Below are 21,081 nucleotides of genomic sequence, written 5' to 3' on the forward strand. Positions count from 1 at the left end.
CATCTTTGAGGTCACTTAGTCTCTTTGTCCTGTATTTATGCAGCTCCTCAGTTTACAGCTCTGGTTTTCAGGGCATAGCACCATGTCACCACTCAATTGTCCTAGTAATAACAATCATACTCTGAAGTGCATGCTTGTGTTTGAATTTATTATTTTTGCCTGTGTTAGTATGTGTATAGGTACATTGCACTTAATCAGAGAGTACTTTGTAGTATTCTGTGAAATTATTCCGGACCTATTCCCTTAGCAATAAACTGTAGCACTTTGGCTGGGGTGTTTTTATGTTCAAGCCTCATCAGATTGTTTTGATCGTCTGTAATTGTAGTGAGGGACGTTGAATTTGTTCCAAATCTATAGCCCGCTGCATATGTTGCCTTATGGTGTGGACTTTAAAGATTTTAAGGTTTATTAATTATAACAGTTTTCATCCAGCACTTCGTACTTATATTTTAGATAATTTAACTTGAGTATGCATTTACTGTAAAAGCTTTTACCATGTAAAAATGGTTGGTGACCATAAAACATAAAAAATGCACAGACCTCTACTTAATATTAATCAATGAAATTATATTTTTGTGTTGATTAAAATTTCTACTCATACATTTTAAATACCTGATTTAAATATCAATTTTTCAATCTATCAAGCATCGTTTTTGTAAATTATGAATCTGATTTTTTTTTGCATTATTATTCATGCCATCATGCTGCTGAGTTATAATTCACGCAACTGATTTAAAAGTCAATGCTTTACGCTTTGAACATAATGAGCTATAAATATTGCAACAGGACATTTTTCAACGGCATGCTTTAAAAAAATTATGTTTGTTTGAAAGTGCAGAGCTCCAAAGGACAACCTATAATCTGTTAAAATGAAGATTATACTTCTCTCATTTTTAAATAAACCTGTGATCAAAAAGATGGGCCAGAGTGAGGGTAGGCAAATTTCTCAGTCAGGTCAAGCGTTGACCACAATGTATTTGCTGCCTTTAGGGCCCAATTCAGAAAACAGTGAGGAACAAATGTTGTTAGTGGTCATACTGAGCAGTTTTTCCTCAAATACCACATGCCAAGATGTGCTTTTATCCTCCCAACTCCAGTAAGCTTTTGAATTGACCATAAACAGGGGTGTCTTACCTTTCTGATTTCAGTCATATTACTCACCCCAGGGAGTAGCACTGTCATGAATAATACTGCTAAGGCTGGCAGATTCAAATGGTGGATATGCCCTTCTGCTTCACATCCTAGGGCTGGATAAATAGACGGACAGCTTGTGCATTGCCTGCATTTTGCCCAGTTCTTTGGACACTTAATGTCTTTCGTTTGGTCCCTGTTAGAAGTCCTGGTTTTGGGAGGGGCCTCAAGACTTGTGTCCACTCTTGGTATTGGTGAGGGGCTGTGTACTGAGACATCTCTTGGCTGCAAGTAGGCATACTTTCAAACTTTAGCTGTAGTGTTATTTCTGAAGATTGACTGTTAATCTTCTTAGCTCAACTCTATCTTCCCTCACAAGATGTTGTTTACATTTACCTTGTGATGTTAGTACATGTCATTGTTAGGAAAGACAAGAGGAGCCCTTATGATAGACTCAGAGTTTAACAGCAAAATGTTTAATGGGCTCTCACAGACCCTAAGTGGCTATATGCTTTTATGCCTTCTTGCAAATATCTGTCTAAATGAGTAAAAAATACTCTTTAAGAATAAAAGAACAACTATGTAATGTAATAGTAGGGTCTTGCACTCTTTAATCAATTGCAAAATGTGGCAGAGCTATGTGTTATAGAAATGTAAAATTAATTTGAAAGAAGGCAAACCTATCTCATTTCACTTGAGTGGATCTCCAAGGACTTGCTCTGTGCATATCTGAACAGGTCTTTCCTTGCATGTGTACCTCCCATGGCCTCCAATGCTGCAGAGTTTGGATACTGGGCATGCTGTGAATTTTGGCATTGTTACCTTTGAAAAGAATCACTTGAACTTTGTACTTAAACCTTATTGTTGCTGTAAACTACTGCTTGCCATGGTCTTGCCTGCCACACGGAACCTGGTCAAAATTCCCTTTAACAAATTTTTTCATGCACATTGAGTGTTTTGACCCCTCACAAGAGGTCTCAACACGCTGAGTGCCTGTGTTATTGGCATTAGCAACCTATTAGACGTATGTGATGTTACCAGTAAGTGCATTTTGATATGCTGATTTAACACCTGTCACACAGATCTGTTTCATGGCTTTGTTGTTAAAGTGACATTAATGGTTCAGACTTTTCAACAAGAAACTAATAAAACAGCTATATCTATGTAGTAGTATATGGGGAATTCCCAACTTTTATGTTGAATACAGCTTTCTTGAAACAGTTCTTTTGAAATACTAGAATTTAAATGAAAGTATTTGTTACTTGTAGTCTTCAATAAGCCAACTTCCATAGAAACTACATTTTACATAGCAAAATGTGTCTGTTGTCCTGGACTATAGCTTAAGATATGTAAAACCTGGTGGCATTGCTATCTCCACTAGTTCACATAGCCTTAATATTTCCTGGGAAAGGGTACACTGTGGCCACTCAGTTAAGCTCCTCCTTCAGGAAGCCACAGTAGCTGCTACATTTGCCTGTAGGCCCTGGCAGACTTATTGGAGTGTCAATGAATGGTACCTTTTCTTTAATCACTAATCCAACCTCTTCATTAAATCATAAACAAATTCTCCCAAATAGTTGCATAGAAAGAGGCCTGTCAAGTGTTTTTCATCTTCATAGACAAACTTGTAGGCAAATGTTCTGGCACTGCTTTTTCTTCCTTTACAGAGGACAAAGTGAATGATCATCCTACATAGAAAGGTCAGGAAAATCAGATGAGAGTTCAGTCTGTGGATGCAGGTGGATTGTTACAGTGGGATTTCTGTTACAGTGAGGCAATGTTTGTTTTTCAGGATTCAACATACAGCCAGCAGCTCCTTATTCCAAGTACAGGTTTACCTTTGAAAACCAAAATATATGCAGCTGTAAGAGCAACCAACCTTGATGGAAGGTACCATAAAGAATGTTATTTCTTGTCTTCCTTGGTATTCAGCTCTTAGTATTGCAATTTTTTCTGACTTAGAAGCATCTATTTTTCCTCATAGCTTTTTTGTATGTCAGAATAATGGTTGGTGTTCAATAATCACTGCCCTCCCTCAGGAGAGTATCAGGTTCTTGATGGTGAATGCATGTTTTGCTGAGGTTCTCATTATGAAAGTTTTCCCGTATTATACTTTAATTGTTATATTGGTTGTATTTAAGGAAAGACCTCTGTTTGACCAAGTGAGAAAATCCAGAACTTTTGAAAGTGGGTTGGTTTTCAATTCTAGTCTTATATGGCCATAGCTTATGAGAGGAGGCGTACCAAGTGTGTTGGTATGGTGGTTGACTTGCATAAAGCCAAAAGTTTAATTTTTTAAGCAATGTGAATAAACAGAATGTCATATATGACCTGTTAAATACAATAATTCAGGATCTATGTAACAGCCTACATTATCAGTTTATATGCTTTCCTGTCTGTCTTTTACTTACCTCACTCACTCTCCACCCCTGCTCTTCTCTTGCCGATTCACCTCATCTATCACTTTACTCCCTGTGCAGGTGGAATGTTTTGATGGACTACTGTTACACCACTCCATCTGGTAATCCTAACGATGATCTTCGATATGATCTTTTTTTAAGGTAGGTCCTGTGTAAACTCAGTATTTTGTTGTCCTTCCTTAGAAAAAAAATTACAAATCTCTCCAGTAGTGGTGCCCTAAACTGCCTGGAAAGTTTAAGCATTATTACCAGGGAGGACCAAGGGATAGGCTTATAGATAACATGTCAGAACTTAATCTTGTGTGTGAACATAAACAGAGAAGCAAATGCAAAGTTGTAAGAATTATGGAGGTAGAAAACCATATATCCAAAATAACTCTACTAGGGATAACATAAACACTCAAAGTGAATGGCTAAACTGGCCTTTATTTTACCAAAGGTAAATGTGGCGAATGACAGTGATATAAAACACCATAGACTCCAGACCAGGAAGGTAGTTAAGCAAATGATTAAATATAAATAGATTCTCCTGCTTCTACTTCAAGTAATGACATTTATTTGAATTGGAACTTCAAAAAAAATCTTGGCAGTGTCTCAGATAAAATTTTATCTGTGACAGTTATTGGAGAGATACTGTCTTCATTTGGAGTTACCTGTCTATACTGGTTAGCATACCTGATTGCTTTTTGCTTCAGGTCTCAAGTTTCTTTGGGCACTGGAATTAAATGGTACCTTGGTTGTAGCTGTGGTGTTGCAAAACAAAGTGTGGTGCTTTTGTAGGAATGCATTTCAGCACAGGACTGTGCAGCCTGACAGGCAGATTGTGTCTGCCCACGTTGCACCGTGTTCTTTTCCAAGGAACTGAAACACTGAACTTGCTGCTTGGGTTATTCTTACCTAAAAGCTTCAAAATACTGAGAGTTGCTCATCCTAGTTTTACTCTTCTCTACAAAAAACAGCTGTGACAAGGACCCACAGACAACGATAATTGAAAATGGCAAGAGTCAAATGGGCCGGTTTTCCTTTGAGGTGTTTCGCTTTGTGAAACACAAGAACCAGAAGATGTCAACAGTCTTCCTTCACTGTGTGACAAAGCTGTGCAGAGCAGATGACTGTCCCTTTCTTGTGCCAGTAAGTTTTAGCGGACAGAAGTTGTTGTTAATTATCTGGATATAAAATAGGCACTGGAGTTCTTCTGCTTGCAAATGCCATGGAACTTTGGATGGCACAGAATGAAGGTGACTTGTAGGGGACTGAATTAAGAATGTTTTTTGTGTCTGAAGGAATGTGAAACAACTAATGAAGAATATGGAAATAAATATTCTCATCTGGAAATAAAATAATACTAGACCTGCAAAGCATAGGTTGTTGAACACATGAGAAACGACCTTTTCACCTTGTGGTCCTTAATTTTTAAAAGTAACAACTCCCAGACAGCTTTAGAGCTGATATTCTTAGAATAGCAGCAAGGTATTCATAATCACAGTGGATGAATAGAAATGCCTTAGAATAGAATTTACAGAAAACTTAAAGGTGTAGGAAGTGCTGTTATACTGACAGGGAAAATTTGTATGAGTTCATCATAGTGATGATGAACTATCAGAACATCATAGTGATGAAATCCTATGCCTCATATAGTTTATTATCACCTCCATTATAGTTTTGAAACTGCTGTTTCATTGAAGTTCATGAAGTTACATCAATTCAAAATTGTCTGATTTTGTGAGTGTCAGGAACAACAAACACATTTTGGAAATTGAGACATTTAAATAAATATATAAACACAGAATGTTCTGTGATATCTTCAGAATGCAGCATTTCCTATTGAATGACTTCTCATTTAGAATTTTGAAGTGCTACCTGTTCAGTATACTCCTGAAATTTTGTACGTTATATTTTTTATGTTACACATTTACATAATTTATTTTGTATTCAATTTATGTTCTGAGGTTTTTGAAGTTCTTTCACATTAAAGAAATGCTCTTAGTTGAAGCATGCTTGAGTACCCAAGATGCTTAAGGTAGATGATAAGTTACAGATGTTAAAGGTGGATTCCAGGTGAGAGTGCTGGGGATTGTTTTAGTGTGAGTCTTTGCTATTCAGAACTCCAAATGTGGAAATTCTCACTTGAGAATCTTGCTATAGTAGGGATTGTCAAACAAAACAGATTTGTTGGGGAAAACAGTCTGTAAACATAGCTTTGGGAAATTAACTACTGAAAATTTAATATACTATAAGATGGATCTTGTGCACAATGGTGATGTAGTTTTGTAAACAAAGTGAGGCAAAATACAATGGGAAGCCAGGCATTTATAAGATACAGTTCTAGGAAATATTGCAGCTGTTTTTATTGCAAAATAATACAAAGCATTAAGATATAAAGTTGTAGTATTACTTATCAAAGAGTTTACATTAAAAGAGGAAGCACAAAAGGACCATAATTCTGTTCCACTCTGAATCTGTGACTGTTTTGATTGACCACTCAGATTTGCAGTAACAGAGAAAAGAGAGATGCTGGTGGGAGGACAACTTGGAGCCCTCAGAGCACATCTGGCAATGCTGTAATCTCTGCTGGCCCCATCATTACAAGGAGTGGTAGGAATGAACAATCTTTTTCTATGGACTGCAGGAATTTCAGAAACCTGGGGAAATAGCAATTTAATATAAATTGGCGGTGACTCAGAGAAAGGATGACTTCTCCATGAATTTGCTGAGTATTTTTTCCCTTCTGTTGAGGTCTTTAGTAGAAATTTTGAGCTAATATTTGCATGGCTCTCACATGCTTCCTACTCCAGTAAAATCACTGTGGGATACTGTTATGTATATAAGGCCATTATAATAAGTTCAAACTCAGTGGGTTGACTTTTTTTTTTGGTCAGATTTCACTGTAGATAATGGAATTTAAGGTACTGTGTTCAGTGTTGCAATTTAATTTGGACAGCTAATGAATATTCACTGTCACTTTCTATTCACCGTATCTTCCAGCTTCCCTCTGGGTTTTTACCTAAGTGTTGCCTAAAATTAATACATGCTATGCCTAGCCTTCATCTATAAGAAAGAAATAGGACAAACACATTGTAAATTTTAAACAGAGGGGGCACTGCTTTAATTTGAGGCTGAAATTCCATGATTTCCATTTTTATTACCAAAGTTTTTAAAAGAAAAAAAAAGCAGCTCTAAATGCTCTAACTGTAACCTGCGGTTTCTGAACAGAATTTGTGACTGCTGTTGACTAAATAATAAAGTATTTGAAAAAGTTTAAGAAATTACTGCTATTTACAAGTAGTTATAGTTAAGCAACTGATTTCAGCAGTCTTGGATTTAGGAAGATGAGAGTAGGACTGAATCCAATCTAGGAAAAATAATTCAAACCCTTGGGAACAAAATCCTTCTTTTCATGCAAAGTGGTTGTACCTGCATATACAGAGAGAAGAACTGACCTCCAGAATGGGGAACCATCTAACAAGAGACCATTTTTAGAAAAAATACACTGTCGTGAGCAAAATCTCTGCAATGAAAATGATTAATTTTTTTGCATTATACATGGTCCCAATTGAGTTGCTACTGTCTGGTTAGTCAAGAAAAAGTGAGAACTAACTTCAAAGTTGCATACATGAGTACTTATGGGAAATGAATGACAGATCTGCTCAGACAAACATGCATGTTAGAGTATTGCTGCCTTAGGCAAATAATGGAAACTAGATACAGGTTGTTATATGAGCAACCCCTGTTAGGTAATATAGCTTATGATTCAAATGCTGTGAATGCTATTTTTACAATTAAAAAAAGAGATATTTATCATTTTCCTTTAAATATTGCATTGCTTCAAGCAAAGTGATCTCTCCATGGGTGTTTTGTGGTCCCGAAGAAATGATAAACAATTTTATAATTTCATGACAACTGTTGACATTGTTTAAATGAAAACATCAATAAGGCTGAAAAAGGAAAATAATTTTTTAGGTGTCTTCTGCTTGAGATATGTGGGTAAAACTTTTTAGATTAGAAATATTTATCCATCTTCATAGTATGCTTCTGGAGCATCTTTCTGCTGCTGTGACAGAAGGATAGTTTAATGTTAAGTACCCCAAAAGAAAACGGGATTCAGTTTAGAACTCAGCCATGAATTTCAGGAGTGGCACTGGACAAGTCCCTCAATCTGACTCGCACCTCGCTTTCCCTTCTGTAGCAGAAAGGGAATTAGTTTTGCTGCCTCTTCTCATTGGGAAAATAAGCACATAAAAAACGTGAGGCTCATGTATACTATAGTTAACAAGATAAAAGAGGGAAGATCATGAGAGAACTTGAACAAAACTATCTGGGTTTGGGTGAGAAATGGCAGGGTGAAGTGCTGGCTTACCCTGGTGTGATGCTGCACTATTTTCAAAACCAACTCTGGCCCAGCTTTACCAAAGATACAGAGCCCATCAAACCTGCTGCACCCAACTCACCACAGTACATTTGCCAGTATTAGGACTGCAGTTGCATGGATGTGCAGCCCCTCACTTCCCTCCTTTAGGATGCTGCTGCATCTGTCCTGGGGCTGGGCCCTGTGCATATTGGCACCCTCAGAGGCCTCTCAAGTGAGCCAGGTCTCCCCATTACTCCAGTCACCAGTTGTTCTGGCAACAGAGCTGTTTATGAAGCTGCCTTTGTAGGAACTGAATAGAGCCACTGCAAATGAGTAATGGTCCTCCTCCTGTGTAGCTCTGAACTCATATTTCTAACATTTTGTTATTTTCAGAGAAATGTTATTGTTTTTTGTTAATCTAAAATAAGTCATTACAGGAGGCATGCATGGAAGAAAATGTTTTAGTCTCTGTATGGAAGCAAAGCAGGTACCTACTTGTGAAGTTGAAATTATGTAGCTTTTGATGGATGTCTCAGTTAAATTTGGGAGACAACTGCTCAAAACAAATGTATATGTGAGCTATGCTTACAAATTGTGCAACCCCCCCAAAAAATATTGACAAGAAATGTAATTCTGAAAGGGACAATGGCAAGTAAGTAAAAACTGGAGACGAAATACAAATGTTTCCCTGGATGTAATGCCCCTGTATAACTGTCAAGAGAAAAATGAGCATGGAGAAAGGGCATTTTTGTAATAATTTATGGTCACTGATATATTTTTCCTTGTAGAACACCAGGTAATTTTTTCCTATAGAGATACTTTATAATATGATTAACAGTGAAAGGATTTGTGTATAATATTGTGTTTAGAGTTGTATTTTTGTTGAGGGCCAGAATAGACTTTCCACGTTTTCAATTAAGCGATTCCTGCATTAAGGTGGTGTTGGTTTGTTTTTCCACAGAATATTAAGTAGCTTCATATTGTTGTGCTGACATTAAAAATGAATCAAAGTCATGTAATTATTGTTATTGTCTGTATTCTAACAGAGATGCTTAAAGCTAGTCATTAGGACAAGCAGAGCTGATGTACTCTTAAAATGAAATGAAGACTATTGTCTTTTGTGTTACAAGGGGGGAGGAGATAGGCAGAGGTATTTTAAAAATATAACATATGCCTTTTTTTTATATATATAGATGAGACGCCAACCAACAATTCAGAGCTCGGTAAGTTAATCAGAATTCCAAGAAACATGAAAGAGGGTTATGAGTGAAACAGAACTGAGGAGATGAATGATTGATATCTATACAATGGCGCTTTTTTCCCTTCTTTCTGGTTGGTTTTTTTTTTTTTTTTTTGTGTGTGTGTATGTGTGATTTAAATGAGTCAATACCAACATACTGAAAAGAAAGCAATTGATAAGTCTGGAATTCTCAGTTTAATTTGTGTGTCCAGCGCCATCAACATAGAAACTTCTGATCCTATGATGAAACTGAAATGTAGATCTGCTGCTATGTCATACGAGGGTGAGGGAACACTATAACCACCAGGTGCAAAATCAGACTTTACAGTAAAATTTGTTTATGCCACACAGGAGTAAAACAGGAAAATGGTTATTATAGTGCAGTCCAGCTCAGTTCACAGCTCTAAGCTAGAAAATCAGAGTTGCAGTTCCTGTTCTCCCGGCTCTTAACCACACAAAGAACCTATGGAGAAGCTTGGATAGAAGCTGACGGCTAGGGCAGTGAAGCAAATAGGCTGCAAGGGAGATTAGCTCTCTAAGTTTTAGGGTGCTTCTCCTTTGGGCACTTGGAGGACTTCTTTCAGCCTGTCTGTTACTGTTCTCTGCTGGTAACAAGGAGTAGCTAATGAGAAAGGATAGTCAGGGTAACCAGGTGGCACATTGGGCCATTCCACTTCATACTCCTTCATAAAAGAACTGAGTGGAACAAGGAACCTATCCTGTCCTCTGAACTGTAATATTATTTGTTCCTTTCTTTTCTCAACTTAGAACATATCAAGGCAGCTACCTTTCTTGCCTGTCATGGAAACAAAGTTCTCCCTGTAATTAATTTCTCCCTGGTGTGTTCCTACTTATGGATATAATTAAAATAATAAAAAGCAGATTTTTTATTTGCTGCACACAGTTTGCTGTGTTAATGGCTGCTACCTGTCCTTTCCATGCAATGAAAGCAGCAGCCCTCTCTATCCCAGAGCAACTGCCTTTCCTTTGCCTGTTGCTGTCCCAGAGGAGAGCATAGAGGTAGAGTGAGGTGAGATTACTGCTGTAGCAGACAGAAGGCAGCACAGTGTTGAGAAGGGGAGGGAAACCTGATCAACAGTGCCGATATTTATCAGCTTTGGTGAGGAGGGAGAGATCAGTGATGTTGAGGGCAGGTGGCTGCTTCTGGGAGGAGCAGTCTGGTTTCTCACACAGAGGCTGTGTTGTCATTTCACCTCGCTCCCCAGCACTGGCTATGGCAAACACACGTTGGTACTTTGGCTACTACCTACTACTAAAATGCTTTTTTCGCCCTCCTGCTGGAAAAGACAATACAGGCTGGATGTGTGTAGTTTGGTATCTCAGAACTGGTCCGTGAACAGACTGTTGAACTGCAATAAGTTGTAAATATGTTACCTCTTCTACCTGAGAATTGAGAAACACATTAAGAAGCCCTCTGTGATGGTGTACAGACAAACTTAGAGAGGTCTGCTATCTGGTGTGAGATACGCCTGCTAAGAATTTATATACACTTTGAATTGACATGTAGTTAATGATAGTGTGGAAGAAATCCTTTCATTAACTTGATTAGGCCACAAATCCTTATACCTCTGCCTTGATAGTTCTTGGACAATGACAGTCTTGCCTTAAATAGCACAGGTCAAGGTTGGTCACTAGCACATGAGGGATTATGCCTTAGAAGGCATATATCTTTATCCCCCAGCATGATTGATATTTAAAGAACTAATAACTCTTTCAAAATATACTTAGATAAGCTTTATCCAAGTAGACAGATGCTCATTCTGAGCTACAGTTTTAGTTCCTCCACTGCAATTATACTGTATATAGAGTAGTCTAACAGGAAGAGAGAAGTATTTGGCACTTCTGAGTGATTATAACCAGATCTTACCTCAGCATTTTTCTTCTCATTGCAGCTCATCCAAATGGACCTCCTTTCCAGATGAACTCAGTCACCAGTGCGCTGATTTCAGGCATTGTTGTCCTAGGAATATCAAGCATTTTCTTTTTTGTATGTTCTCTAACTCTTCTGCACAGGAATTGGCCCAACAGTTCAGTCCTGAGTGGCATCCGAAACCCAGTTTTCAATTGAAAGTGATGATTTATTTGCACTTTTTTCTTTGGGGTTGCCTTTATTGTCTGTGAAATATGATTCCATTAAAAAGTAATATGAAGGCAACACTCCAGTGGTATCCAGCTTCTATTCTGGTTATTATACGTTTTTAGATTTGCTAGATGTTGTGTAGGTAAGTGGCAGTGATATTGGTAACAAGCCTAGAAAATGATAAGAATCTCAATTGTGTTTGCAATCAGACTGCATGACATTATGCCCATGAGTGTGCTGACAATAGAGCTCATGTCTTCATGAGAACCTTTCCAAGTATACCATTTTTATACAAAACCTGACACATTCAGGAAAAGTCATAAGTTCATAAACACTTATTAAGATATGGATCACTTCCCTTTTGTCTTTATATTTTTCACAAATTTAAAAAAAACAAGTGCGTCTCAGGAGGAACTTGTTTTCAGCTATCTTAGCTAAAAACAACCCTAGAGGGACTCAGAACAAGGAGCTTTTACTTATTAGTAATTTGGAAATGTTTTGTTAGATATGTCTTCCATTGAATTGTGGTGGAATCATGTGAAGGACAACATTTGGCTGGTTATCTTTGAGTCAAATTGTTTAGGGCAAACTGCAGTTGGTCCCAGAGAACAACGCTACAGCTCTTGAGGTGAAGAAAACTTTTTCCAGCAAAACCATTGAGCTGAGAGTCACTGAGAGCTTTAAATCTGAAGTTCATCAGGAAGTTCATTTTGCACAGAATTACCACATGTGCAGACTTCAGTCAAATTCTAACCCAGGAAACTGCTCCAAGGGGAAGAGTATTCCTCACCCTCCTGACTCCTTGAATAGGCAAGCTAATACAGACAAGTATTGCCAAACCTTTCCTCACAGAAAATTATTTTTCAAGAACAATCTGGCAGTTGAATAAAACTCTCACTAATATCCTAATTTGTAAGGGCAAGTTTTGCCCCATGAGTTTTTCAGATCTCAGATAAGGCTTTCCTTTCTACATGTAGAGTCACCAATCAGTGCTTTAGCAGATTTCTTTAGCAGATTTTCTGCATGGGTTAGGCTTCACTGCATGGATGAGGGGGAGAGGGCAACTAGAAGGATAACAGACTACAAGCAGTACTCTACTCTTGACTCCAGTCAATCTGATAAACATCAGACTTACCTGAAGTGAGTGTGAGTGACCAGGTGCCCTCAAACAGGAGCACAGGGCAGTGGCTTAGCCGTGTAGAATAGAGAAAAATGCTGGTACTAGAGAGGCCACTGTAGACACAACATATTAAGCTGGACTGGATAGACAGTTGGGATTTTGGTCATGCATACAGCAGTCAAATTTCATTTTTCATGTACTGTACATATTGGCCTAGAAACACCTCATTGATATTTATCATCATCCTGTGTTAACCATGTCTGTGTTTTCACTGTTGTGACAGAGCTGGCTAATGATCAGGGCTTTTTGGCTCTCAAGACTAAAGACAAATACAGACTTGTTCTCAGTTTTCTCTGATCCTGCACATGCTGTATAAAGGCCTGTTGTTTGCAAATTCCACTGTGCTGTAGGGCGGTATCCCTAACAACCAATACTGTGCCTGTTTTCCTCCAGTCTTAATACCTCAGAAACATTTTTTGCACTTCAGGGGTTAGGTCTGATGACATGTAAAACACGATTGTTTAATAAAATTATTTTAAACATTTCAGAATGGCTGCTTTGTCTGAACCGTTTTTCCTTCCCCAGTCAAATGGTTAGTTTTGTATACATTTTCAGGGGCCTCATTCTACAAAGATGAAAACTGGACATGCTGTTTAAGCTGTTTTGGTAAGAGCTTTCAAGATATAGGATAAATTATTATAATCATATCTTTACCACATTCCTTTAAAGGCCAATAAACTCTGGAGATTAACATCCCAGTCTGGGGATAAATAAAACAGATAATCTATTTTAATCTACTCATAAAGACAACCACAGAAATTCCGTTAATGTAATTACTACTTAGTAAGGAACAGCTTTAGCTGAAAGTTTCCAGTGATGGAGGTGACCATTATCATTCTTAGAAAGTTGTTTCAACAATTAATTGCTGTCTTCAGTACTTTTCAAAAGACTTACTAATGTGAATATGCCCATCTTAACTTGCCAGACATTAGAAACTGTTGAGATTATATCTGCTAGACAGAGATCCTTTTTCTAAAACAAGTTCTATGTAGTTTGGCTAAGACCCCAGGAAAAGAAAGTGAATGGTGTTGGAAATAAAAAAAGTTGCTGATATAATATCATACCAGTTCTATTGAATTTCTCTATATTTCTGGAAAGACAGTTTGTTACTTTTCTATAAAGAAATGTGTTTTATAGTAACTAACAAAGTCTTGTTGACCAAACGTCTCGAAGCATGGATAGCCCATTTCAAAAATGCAGTTGTTACTTAGTAATGCAATATGCAAAATGTTTTTCTTTTGTTTGTTAAAATTTCTGGAGTGGCTTGGTTTTGTGAAGAACCAGATAAAGTGATATTTGTGTAACTTCTCCTCACATGGAAATTGTTAGGTACCTAAGAGTGATCTTCCACTAGCTAAGTTAGTGGATAGATTTCCAAGAGTCATCTGTAGGAGTCATTACTGACTTTGCTATGGATTGTGATTGTATTTGTCTCCATCATACATTAAATGAGATAAATATCTGTTCCTCCTTGGTAAAGCAACATGAAGAGTCCCAAGTGGAAAATGATGTCTAAAGCCAGGCTTATTCATTTGCAGATTAGACATGGGACTATTTTATGAATTTTAGGGGCGGTAAAAACTTGAGCCAGGCTGCTAAAATACTTCTAGGATGGAGAGGACTGACTGAATTTATAAAACATCCTCCTCCCAGTTTGTTTGAAAGAAATGTACAGGTATTTAGGAACATGTGGAAGCCATAACTTGTGACCTCAAAAGTTTTAAGTACCAGGTTAGGCAGAAGTTGGGTGTATGTGCATTAAGGTTACTCTCTGCTTTTTGAAGGGCAGGATGTTAGGTGAGAGGGAAGGGGGAATGGATTGAAAATATAAATTGCATATAGCGGGCAGGGACTTCTGGCACTTGAGAGATCAAATATTAAATGGAGTAGTGAATTAAGAAGACATTTTGTACTTTGGATGAAGGACCTCAGGCCCGATACATAATGAGAATCTCTCAGGTGTTTAGTGAAACTGAATTACTAAAAGAATAGTGGCTCTGAGAATGCAACCACTTCTATTAGGGATGCCTGTTACATGTGGTTTAATGCTTTTTTTGCACAATGGTCAGGTTTCTGCAGGTAAGCAGATTGTACTGAAATGTTCTCAGGTCTGTGACCCAGATTTGGGAGCGGATAGAAAAGAAACTGAGATTTTAAGCTCAGTTCTAAATCCAATAGAATATAATAAACCTATAAAGAGGTGGTAACCTCCTGGATTCTTGTCCTTGGAAGAAATAAATAGCATATCCAACTGGGGCTGTGTACACCAGTCCTTGGGATAAGTTCAGTTGATATTTCAGAAACAGGCCCTGGCTAAGGAACCTGGAAGTAAGTCACACTTCCCAGATTATTTTGCAGACAGTATTTCTTACTCTTGACATCTCTTAGGCTCCACAAATATGCCAGAAGAAGCAGCCTTGCCCTGTTAAGCTACTCAACTCTTCATCTGGAGGAGACATAGGCAGGAGTATTGTGATAAACTAAGAAATGTTCCAAGTGTGTCAAATTGGTCCTTCCTCAGATTACTCCCAGGTTTTATTCCAATGCCACTCAGACCTTGCCCATGCCTTTCAGGAAGAAAGAGGTAGGATGGAGGTGGAAGAAACATCAGAGAGTAGCTCTGCACAGGCTGGACTGGCAGTTTGATACACTGGTGTTTTCAGGATTGTCATGACTGTTTGCTATGAAGTCTCTTTTGAAAAGTTTTAATAATTTTTCTGTTATTAGTTAATTAACTCCTTCCTGCTCTTTAAATGAGTATATTTATACAACTAGGAACCACACCCTAATACCCTAAGGGTAGAGAAATTGAAAATATAAGGCAGAAAAGTTGCTTAAGTGACTTGTGAAAGTAAACTAATCACTGTTGGCAATCTGAGGGAGGTGCTGGCCTGGCCAACAAGATTTCAATGCTGATGTTGCATTCATAACATCTGCTTTTGTGCTTAAGGGTGGTGTGAAAAGTACTTTGTGCTAAAGCAGGATCCGCTCCTGTCTTTGTAACCAAGAAATATCATTTAGCCATAGCTCAAATGCTTGTTCCAAGCCCCTGTTAAAAGGAGAAATCTTCACTTCTTTGGGCTGATAAGATGGTGGTGGTTATAGACATTCAGTATCCTCACCTGAGTAGGCATCCTGAACTGCTCTGGGTCTCTGAAGTGTGTTTAGCAAAGTTGCTAGTTTTACATAAATAAAAAAAAATAAAACAGCATTGCTTTAGCATGTTTTCAACTCATTTTCCTGGACTGAAGAATGAATCAGGAGAGGCCCCATGTTGCAGCCAGAAGCGCACTGTATTTCCCATCAAGACAAAGAGGCTGAATGATATCTGTTACAGGTACTGTTCAGAGTGGGTGAAGAAGTATCTGCTCTTGTGACTGGTTTCTCCTCAGCACTATAAACCCTTCTCTCTTGATTCAAGCTGAACTCTATTCAGTTAATTTTATTATTCTTATCAGGAGATAACATCTCTCTGCTCAGCAGCTGTTTTGAGGGACAGGCATAGTTCTAGTGTGTTTTTTAAACTCATTTTTTAGAAGCTTTTATTTTACTTTATGAAGGGGAATTAACGAACTAGACCAGTTGGTGCAATCACAGGTTACTTGATAGAGCAGATATTCCTGATTTTTTTTTCCCCTCTCCAGATTCGAACGAATAAAAATAACGATCCTGTTAATTCAAATGTGATTTGCAAATGACCGTTATGGCAAAAGTTCAGGATGGGATCTGTACTGGATGATTCACTTGACTCATACAAGCACGTACACTCACCAGGTGTATATTCTGCACAGACTTGCATTCAGTCTGGAGCCAGTGACTGGTCAGGAGGTAAGTACTGACTGTGTACTGTCTTGCTTGAGGCATCAAACCCTGCTTCTGGATGTCAGGGGCTGCACAGCTGAGTCAATGCCATGTGAAGGAGTAATGCATGTGGAGCCTCTCTCCCTCATCCCAAAACATGGAGCAGTAGGTTGCATATTGTCATCACAACACTGTAATTAATATGCCCAGAGCCATGGAATGGGTGGCCAGGACAACTGCTCTCAGTCAGCCTCATCACTGTGTCCTGGTGCTTCCTTGGCTGTGGGCCTGACTCTGGTTGTGCTCTGCACGTACATTGTAACTTGGCAAAGCAGAACAGGGCCTCGGCAGTGCTTCTGCTGTTTGTTTGTACTGCTGCCCGTTGGTTCTGCTGAGTAGCTTGTTCTGCTACACATGAACTCCACACAGACTTGCTCTGCTGGGAACACTGATTAAATATACAAAAAAAAGTGTGTGAGTTAGTGGGAAATCACTGAGTAAGCCCCTCTCTGGATAATTGTGTTTGCTTCCACAAATGAAGGCAGAGCGGGCAGAGGGGGAGGTGGCAGAGCTATGCCCTCAGGTGCAAGAGCAGCAGCTCCTGCAGAATGGGCTGTCGAGATGTCAAGTAGCAAGGAAGAGAAACAGCTTTTTTCCATGTGTTATGTGGCAGGAATGTATAATGTTTTATGCTATCAACGGGGCAACCACATATCTATGTTTGGCTTGGTACACTCTGGGGCAGTTAGTGCATAATATAGGCTCTGTTGTATAAACTAGGAAGGACTGTGTCATCCTAGGGAAATCTGCTTTAATACTGAGCCTACAAGATCACAGGTGCACAGATCGAAAACTGAAGCACTCACCTACTTTGGTCTTGTACAGGTCACTTCTGCAGCAGCAATGTGCCTCTTGCTTCAGTGACACTTCGGTGTTCTCAGTGCTGTCAGCTTCTTTATCAGTGCTTGTGGAGGACTGCACTGGTACACTGCTCAGATAAGAACTTCCCTCTGGGAACTTTAATTAAATTAATTGCACTTACTAAAGGTGTTTCTGGTCTGTCAAGCCCAAACTGTGAGTGTGATTTGTGCCTTGGCTACTAATGTTAGACATGTTTTGAGCATGGTCCTCTTTCACTTTCAATTCTAGTTCTTTAGAGTTGAAATTGCTACGAGCTTGTGCTGGTGCTTTCATTTTTCTTAGCATTTTTCAGATCTTCAAATTATTGAAGCCTATTAGGTTCTCCATTCCCTCAACAAATGTTCCAGCCCCAATCATCTTGTTGGTCTTCCACCAGACTTGTTTCAGTTTATTGATATTTTCCTTCTATGGTGAGGACCAAAAATGAAAATAGTATATCTAGATGGTGCAGAAAGTGAGTACTGAGGGAAAATTACTTCCCTCAGTCCATGTTCCTGTTCATACAGCCCAGGACACTGTTGACCTGCCTTGCTGCCAGGACCCACTGCCAGCTCCTGTGCAGACTTCTGTCTACCAAGATCCCTAAGTCCTTCTCGTCAGGGCTTCTGTCCTCATACTAGAAAGAAGAAATAATAGCGTTAAGAGGAACTGAAAAACGTTAAGCAACAGCAAAAAATTTTACTAATATTTTTGCACTTACCTCATCATTAAACATAAACTGAAATCTATGCGGTTCAATAACTTTTTTGGTCTATTCCATTTTGGACTGGAGTTGTGAAAAAATGACACTGAAACACTGATTTACATGGATGTCAATTCAGCATGAGGGCCCTCTACAGCTATTGAAATAAAGTAAGCAAGATACTTGTATTCTCAGAGGGCATCCTTCTTAAGTACTTCCTGAACTGTTTGTCTGTATGATTTGCACAGGTTTACTTTGATGCTACAGAGGCTATTTGCTATTCTCATTGTTTTGCACATTTTACGTTGCAAGAAGTCTGGAGAGAGAGATATATCCTTCTTCTGGTTTATGTTTCTATGATTGAATGGGTTAATTCTGCTTATACCTCTGTTGGGGCTGCCAATAATCTCTTTTAAGGCAGGTATGAAGATCACTTGTCATTTTCTGCCTGCAGATAGAGAAGCTGAGCTTTGCTGCTGTTTGTGCTGCCTGGAAACAGCTTCCCCCTGTGAGGAATACCTCTGTAATGAATACCAGGCTGTGAGTATGCAATAGAATAGCTCATGGTGTCTGTATCTGTTGATTCAAAGTGGTAAAAACAGTTTGGCCTCACAACAGAGTTGCCTCACAAACAGTTCCCATTTGAATTGCATTGACAAAAGTGTTGTCAGCAGGTTGAGGGAGGTGATCCTGCTCCTCTACTCAGCCCTGGTGAGGTTACATCTGGAGTGCTGTGTCCAGTTCCGGGCTCTTCAGGACAAGAGAGACATGGAGCTTCTGGAGCAGGTCCAGTGGAGGGCAACAAAGATGATCAGTGGACTGCAGCATCTCTTATGAGGAAAGGCTGAGAGAGTTGGGCCTGTTCAGCCTTGAGAAGAGCCAACTGAGAGGGAAACTCATCAATGTGCATAAATATACGAAGGAAGGATGCCAAGATGATGGAGCCAGGCTCTTCTCAGTGGTGCCAAGCAAGAGGACCAGAGGCAATGGGCAGATACTGATGCATGGGAAATTCTATCTGGATACGAAGGAAGAACTTCTTTACTGTGTGGGTAACCATGCACCGGAACAGATTGCCCAGAGAGGTTGCGGTGTCTCTCTCACTGGAAATATTCCAGAACTATCTGGATGCAATCTTTTGCAATGTGCTCTAGGGTGACTCTGCCTGAGCAAGAAGGTTGGGCCAGATGACGCACTGGGGTGTTCCTTCTGACCTTATCCAGTCTGTGATTCTCTGACATGGGTGTATTTTATAGAGATGCAAATTTTGTAGTGTAAGCTGTGTGCTTCTTTTTCCTATTTTTTTCCCTTCTGTACATAGTTGCCTTCCCTTTGAAATTTTATTTTCTTAACTCAGAAGCTCTCTGAAAACTTTCCTTCTCTAATATTCATCTTTCAGTACCTTCCTCAGCATTGTTAGAGCACCCTCTAACTTCTGCTGTAATTCATTGGTGTATTTTACAGTAATAGTGCTTCTGTTTTTCTGCTCTTTTTAAGCTGCTAGGGACAGTAGGAAAGGTATCTACAGAAGAAAATAATAAACAGCAATCTGAATTTTTTTTTCCTCTGCTGATTTTTTGCAAGATATCCTTGATTAAGTATTTACTGAAGTAAAGCAATGAAAGTCAGGATTAGCAAAGTAGCCTTTGGGTAGTTCTTTTTTTTGGAAAAAAAAAATCTATTTATCTTTCCAGCTTGGATGAAATGTCTCTTCTGTCTTCCTAGGTTTTAGAGAATGCTTTATCTGCATTTCATTGTAATTATTTTATTGGGTGACTTGGCTGATCAGGGTTGCTTCCAGTGAAATATAAATGTGGGATACTAGCATACAGAGAACACATGAACTATGAAGGTTAAGAGAAGAGCTTACAAAACAAGTTGTTTCTTACCATTTTATTCATTCAATCATCTGAAAAGTTATGCTACTTTAAAATCAAGAACATGGATAGATGTTCCTGTGAGATAAAACAGACCTCTCAATATCACGTGTCCTGCTTGACTAACTTGATCTCTTCCTATGACAAAACGACCCACTTAGTGGATAAGGAAAAGGCTGTGGATGTTGTCTGTCTAGACTTCAATGAAGCATTTGACACTGTCAGCCACAGAATTCTCCTGGAGGAACTGGCTGCTCATGGCTGGGTAAAAAAGAGCATACTCTTTGATGGGTAAAAAACTGGCTGGATGACCAGGCCTGGGGAGTGGTGGTGAATGGAAATAAATCCAGTTGGCAGCTACTCACTAGTGGTGTTCCCCAGGGCTCAGTGTTGGGGCTGGTCCTGTTTAACATCTTTGTCAATGATCTGGAAGAGGTGATGGAGCACATCCTCGGTAGGTTCACAGATAACACCAGGCTAGGTGGGAATATTGATCTGCTTGATGGTAGAAAGAATCTACAGAGGGATCTGACCAGACTGGATCAATGGGCTGAGGACAACGATATGAGGTTCTATAAGGCCAAGTGCTGGGTCCTGCACTTGGGTCACATCAACCCCGTGCAGTCCTCAGGCTTGGGGAAGAGTAACTGAAAAGTGACCCAGCGGAAAAGGAGCTGGGGGTGCTGGTCTGCAGACAGCTGAACATGAGCCAGCAGCGTGTCCAGGTGGCCAAGAAGGCCACTGGCATCCTGGCTTGTATCAAGAATAGTGCACCAGTAGGACCAGGAAAGTGATTGTACTTGGCACTGATGAGGCTGTACCTCAAGTACAGTGTCCAGTTCTGGGTCCCTCACCTCAAAAAGGGTATTGAGGTGCCAGAGCATGTCCAGAGAAGAGCAAAGAAGCTGGTGAAGGGTCTAGAGCACAAGCCTTATGAAGAATTTCTGAGGGAGCTGTGTGGGGTTTTTTAACCTGGAGAAGAGGAGGCACAGGGGAACACTATTACTCTCTCCAACCACCTGAAATGAGGTTGTAGTAAGATGAGGGGTGGTCCCTTCTGCCATGTATCAAGTGAAAGGATCAGAGGAAATGTCCTTAAGTTGCACCAGGGAAGGTTCAGATTAGATATTAGAAAAAGATCTTTTCACTGAAAGAGTAGTTAGGCATTGGAATAAGTTGCCCAGGGATGTGGTGGGGTCACTGTCTCTTGAAGTGTTCAAGAAACATCTGAATGTGGCACCTGGGGATATGGTTTAGGAGTGATTATGATGGTGCTGTGTTGGCAATTGAAATAGATGGTCTTGAAGGTCTGTTCCAACCCTGATGATTCTGTGTTTTTGAGGTGGCAGAAGCTGTTTGGATGTGGTAGTGGTGGTCAGG

The 21,081-nt window shown here is 39.3% G+C and overlaps 1 protein-coding gene across 2 annotated transcripts in view; it reads left to right on the forward strand.

Annotated features, from left to right (window-relative positions):
* ZPLD1 (zona pellucida like domain containing 1) overlaps nucleotides 1-12,824 on the forward strand; it is a 100,381-nt gene extending 87,557 nt beyond the window's left edge. For both annotated transcript variants that reach the window (XM_017830815.1, XM_017830816.1), the window contains 6 exons: nucleotides 2,924-3,021; nucleotides 3,612-3,692; nucleotides 4,511-4,682; nucleotides 6,038-6,146; nucleotides 9,093-9,122; nucleotides 11,053-12,824. In XM_017830815.1, the coding sequence (XP_017686304.1) occupies nucleotides 2,924-3,021; nucleotides 3,612-3,692; nucleotides 4,511-4,682; nucleotides 6,038-6,146; nucleotides 9,093-9,122; nucleotides 11,053-11,228 (666 nt within the window). In that variant the 3' untranslated portion in view covers nucleotides 11,229-12,824. The remainder of the gene's footprint in view (nucleotides 1-2,923; nucleotides 3,022-3,611; nucleotides 3,693-4,510; nucleotides 4,683-6,037; nucleotides 6,147-9,092; nucleotides 9,123-11,052) is intronic.
* Nucleotides 12,825-21,081: the final 8,257 nt, after the last annotated feature.

The sequence above is a fragment of the Lepidothrix coronata genome, unplaced genomic scaffold, assembly GCF_001604755.1.
Source record: "Lepidothrix coronata isolate B3197 unplaced genomic scaffold, Lepidothrix_coronata-1.0 Scaffold184, whole genome shotgun sequence".
Classification (NCBI taxonomy): Eukaryota; Metazoa; Chordata; class Aves; order Passeriformes; family Pipridae; genus Lepidothrix; species Lepidothrix coronata.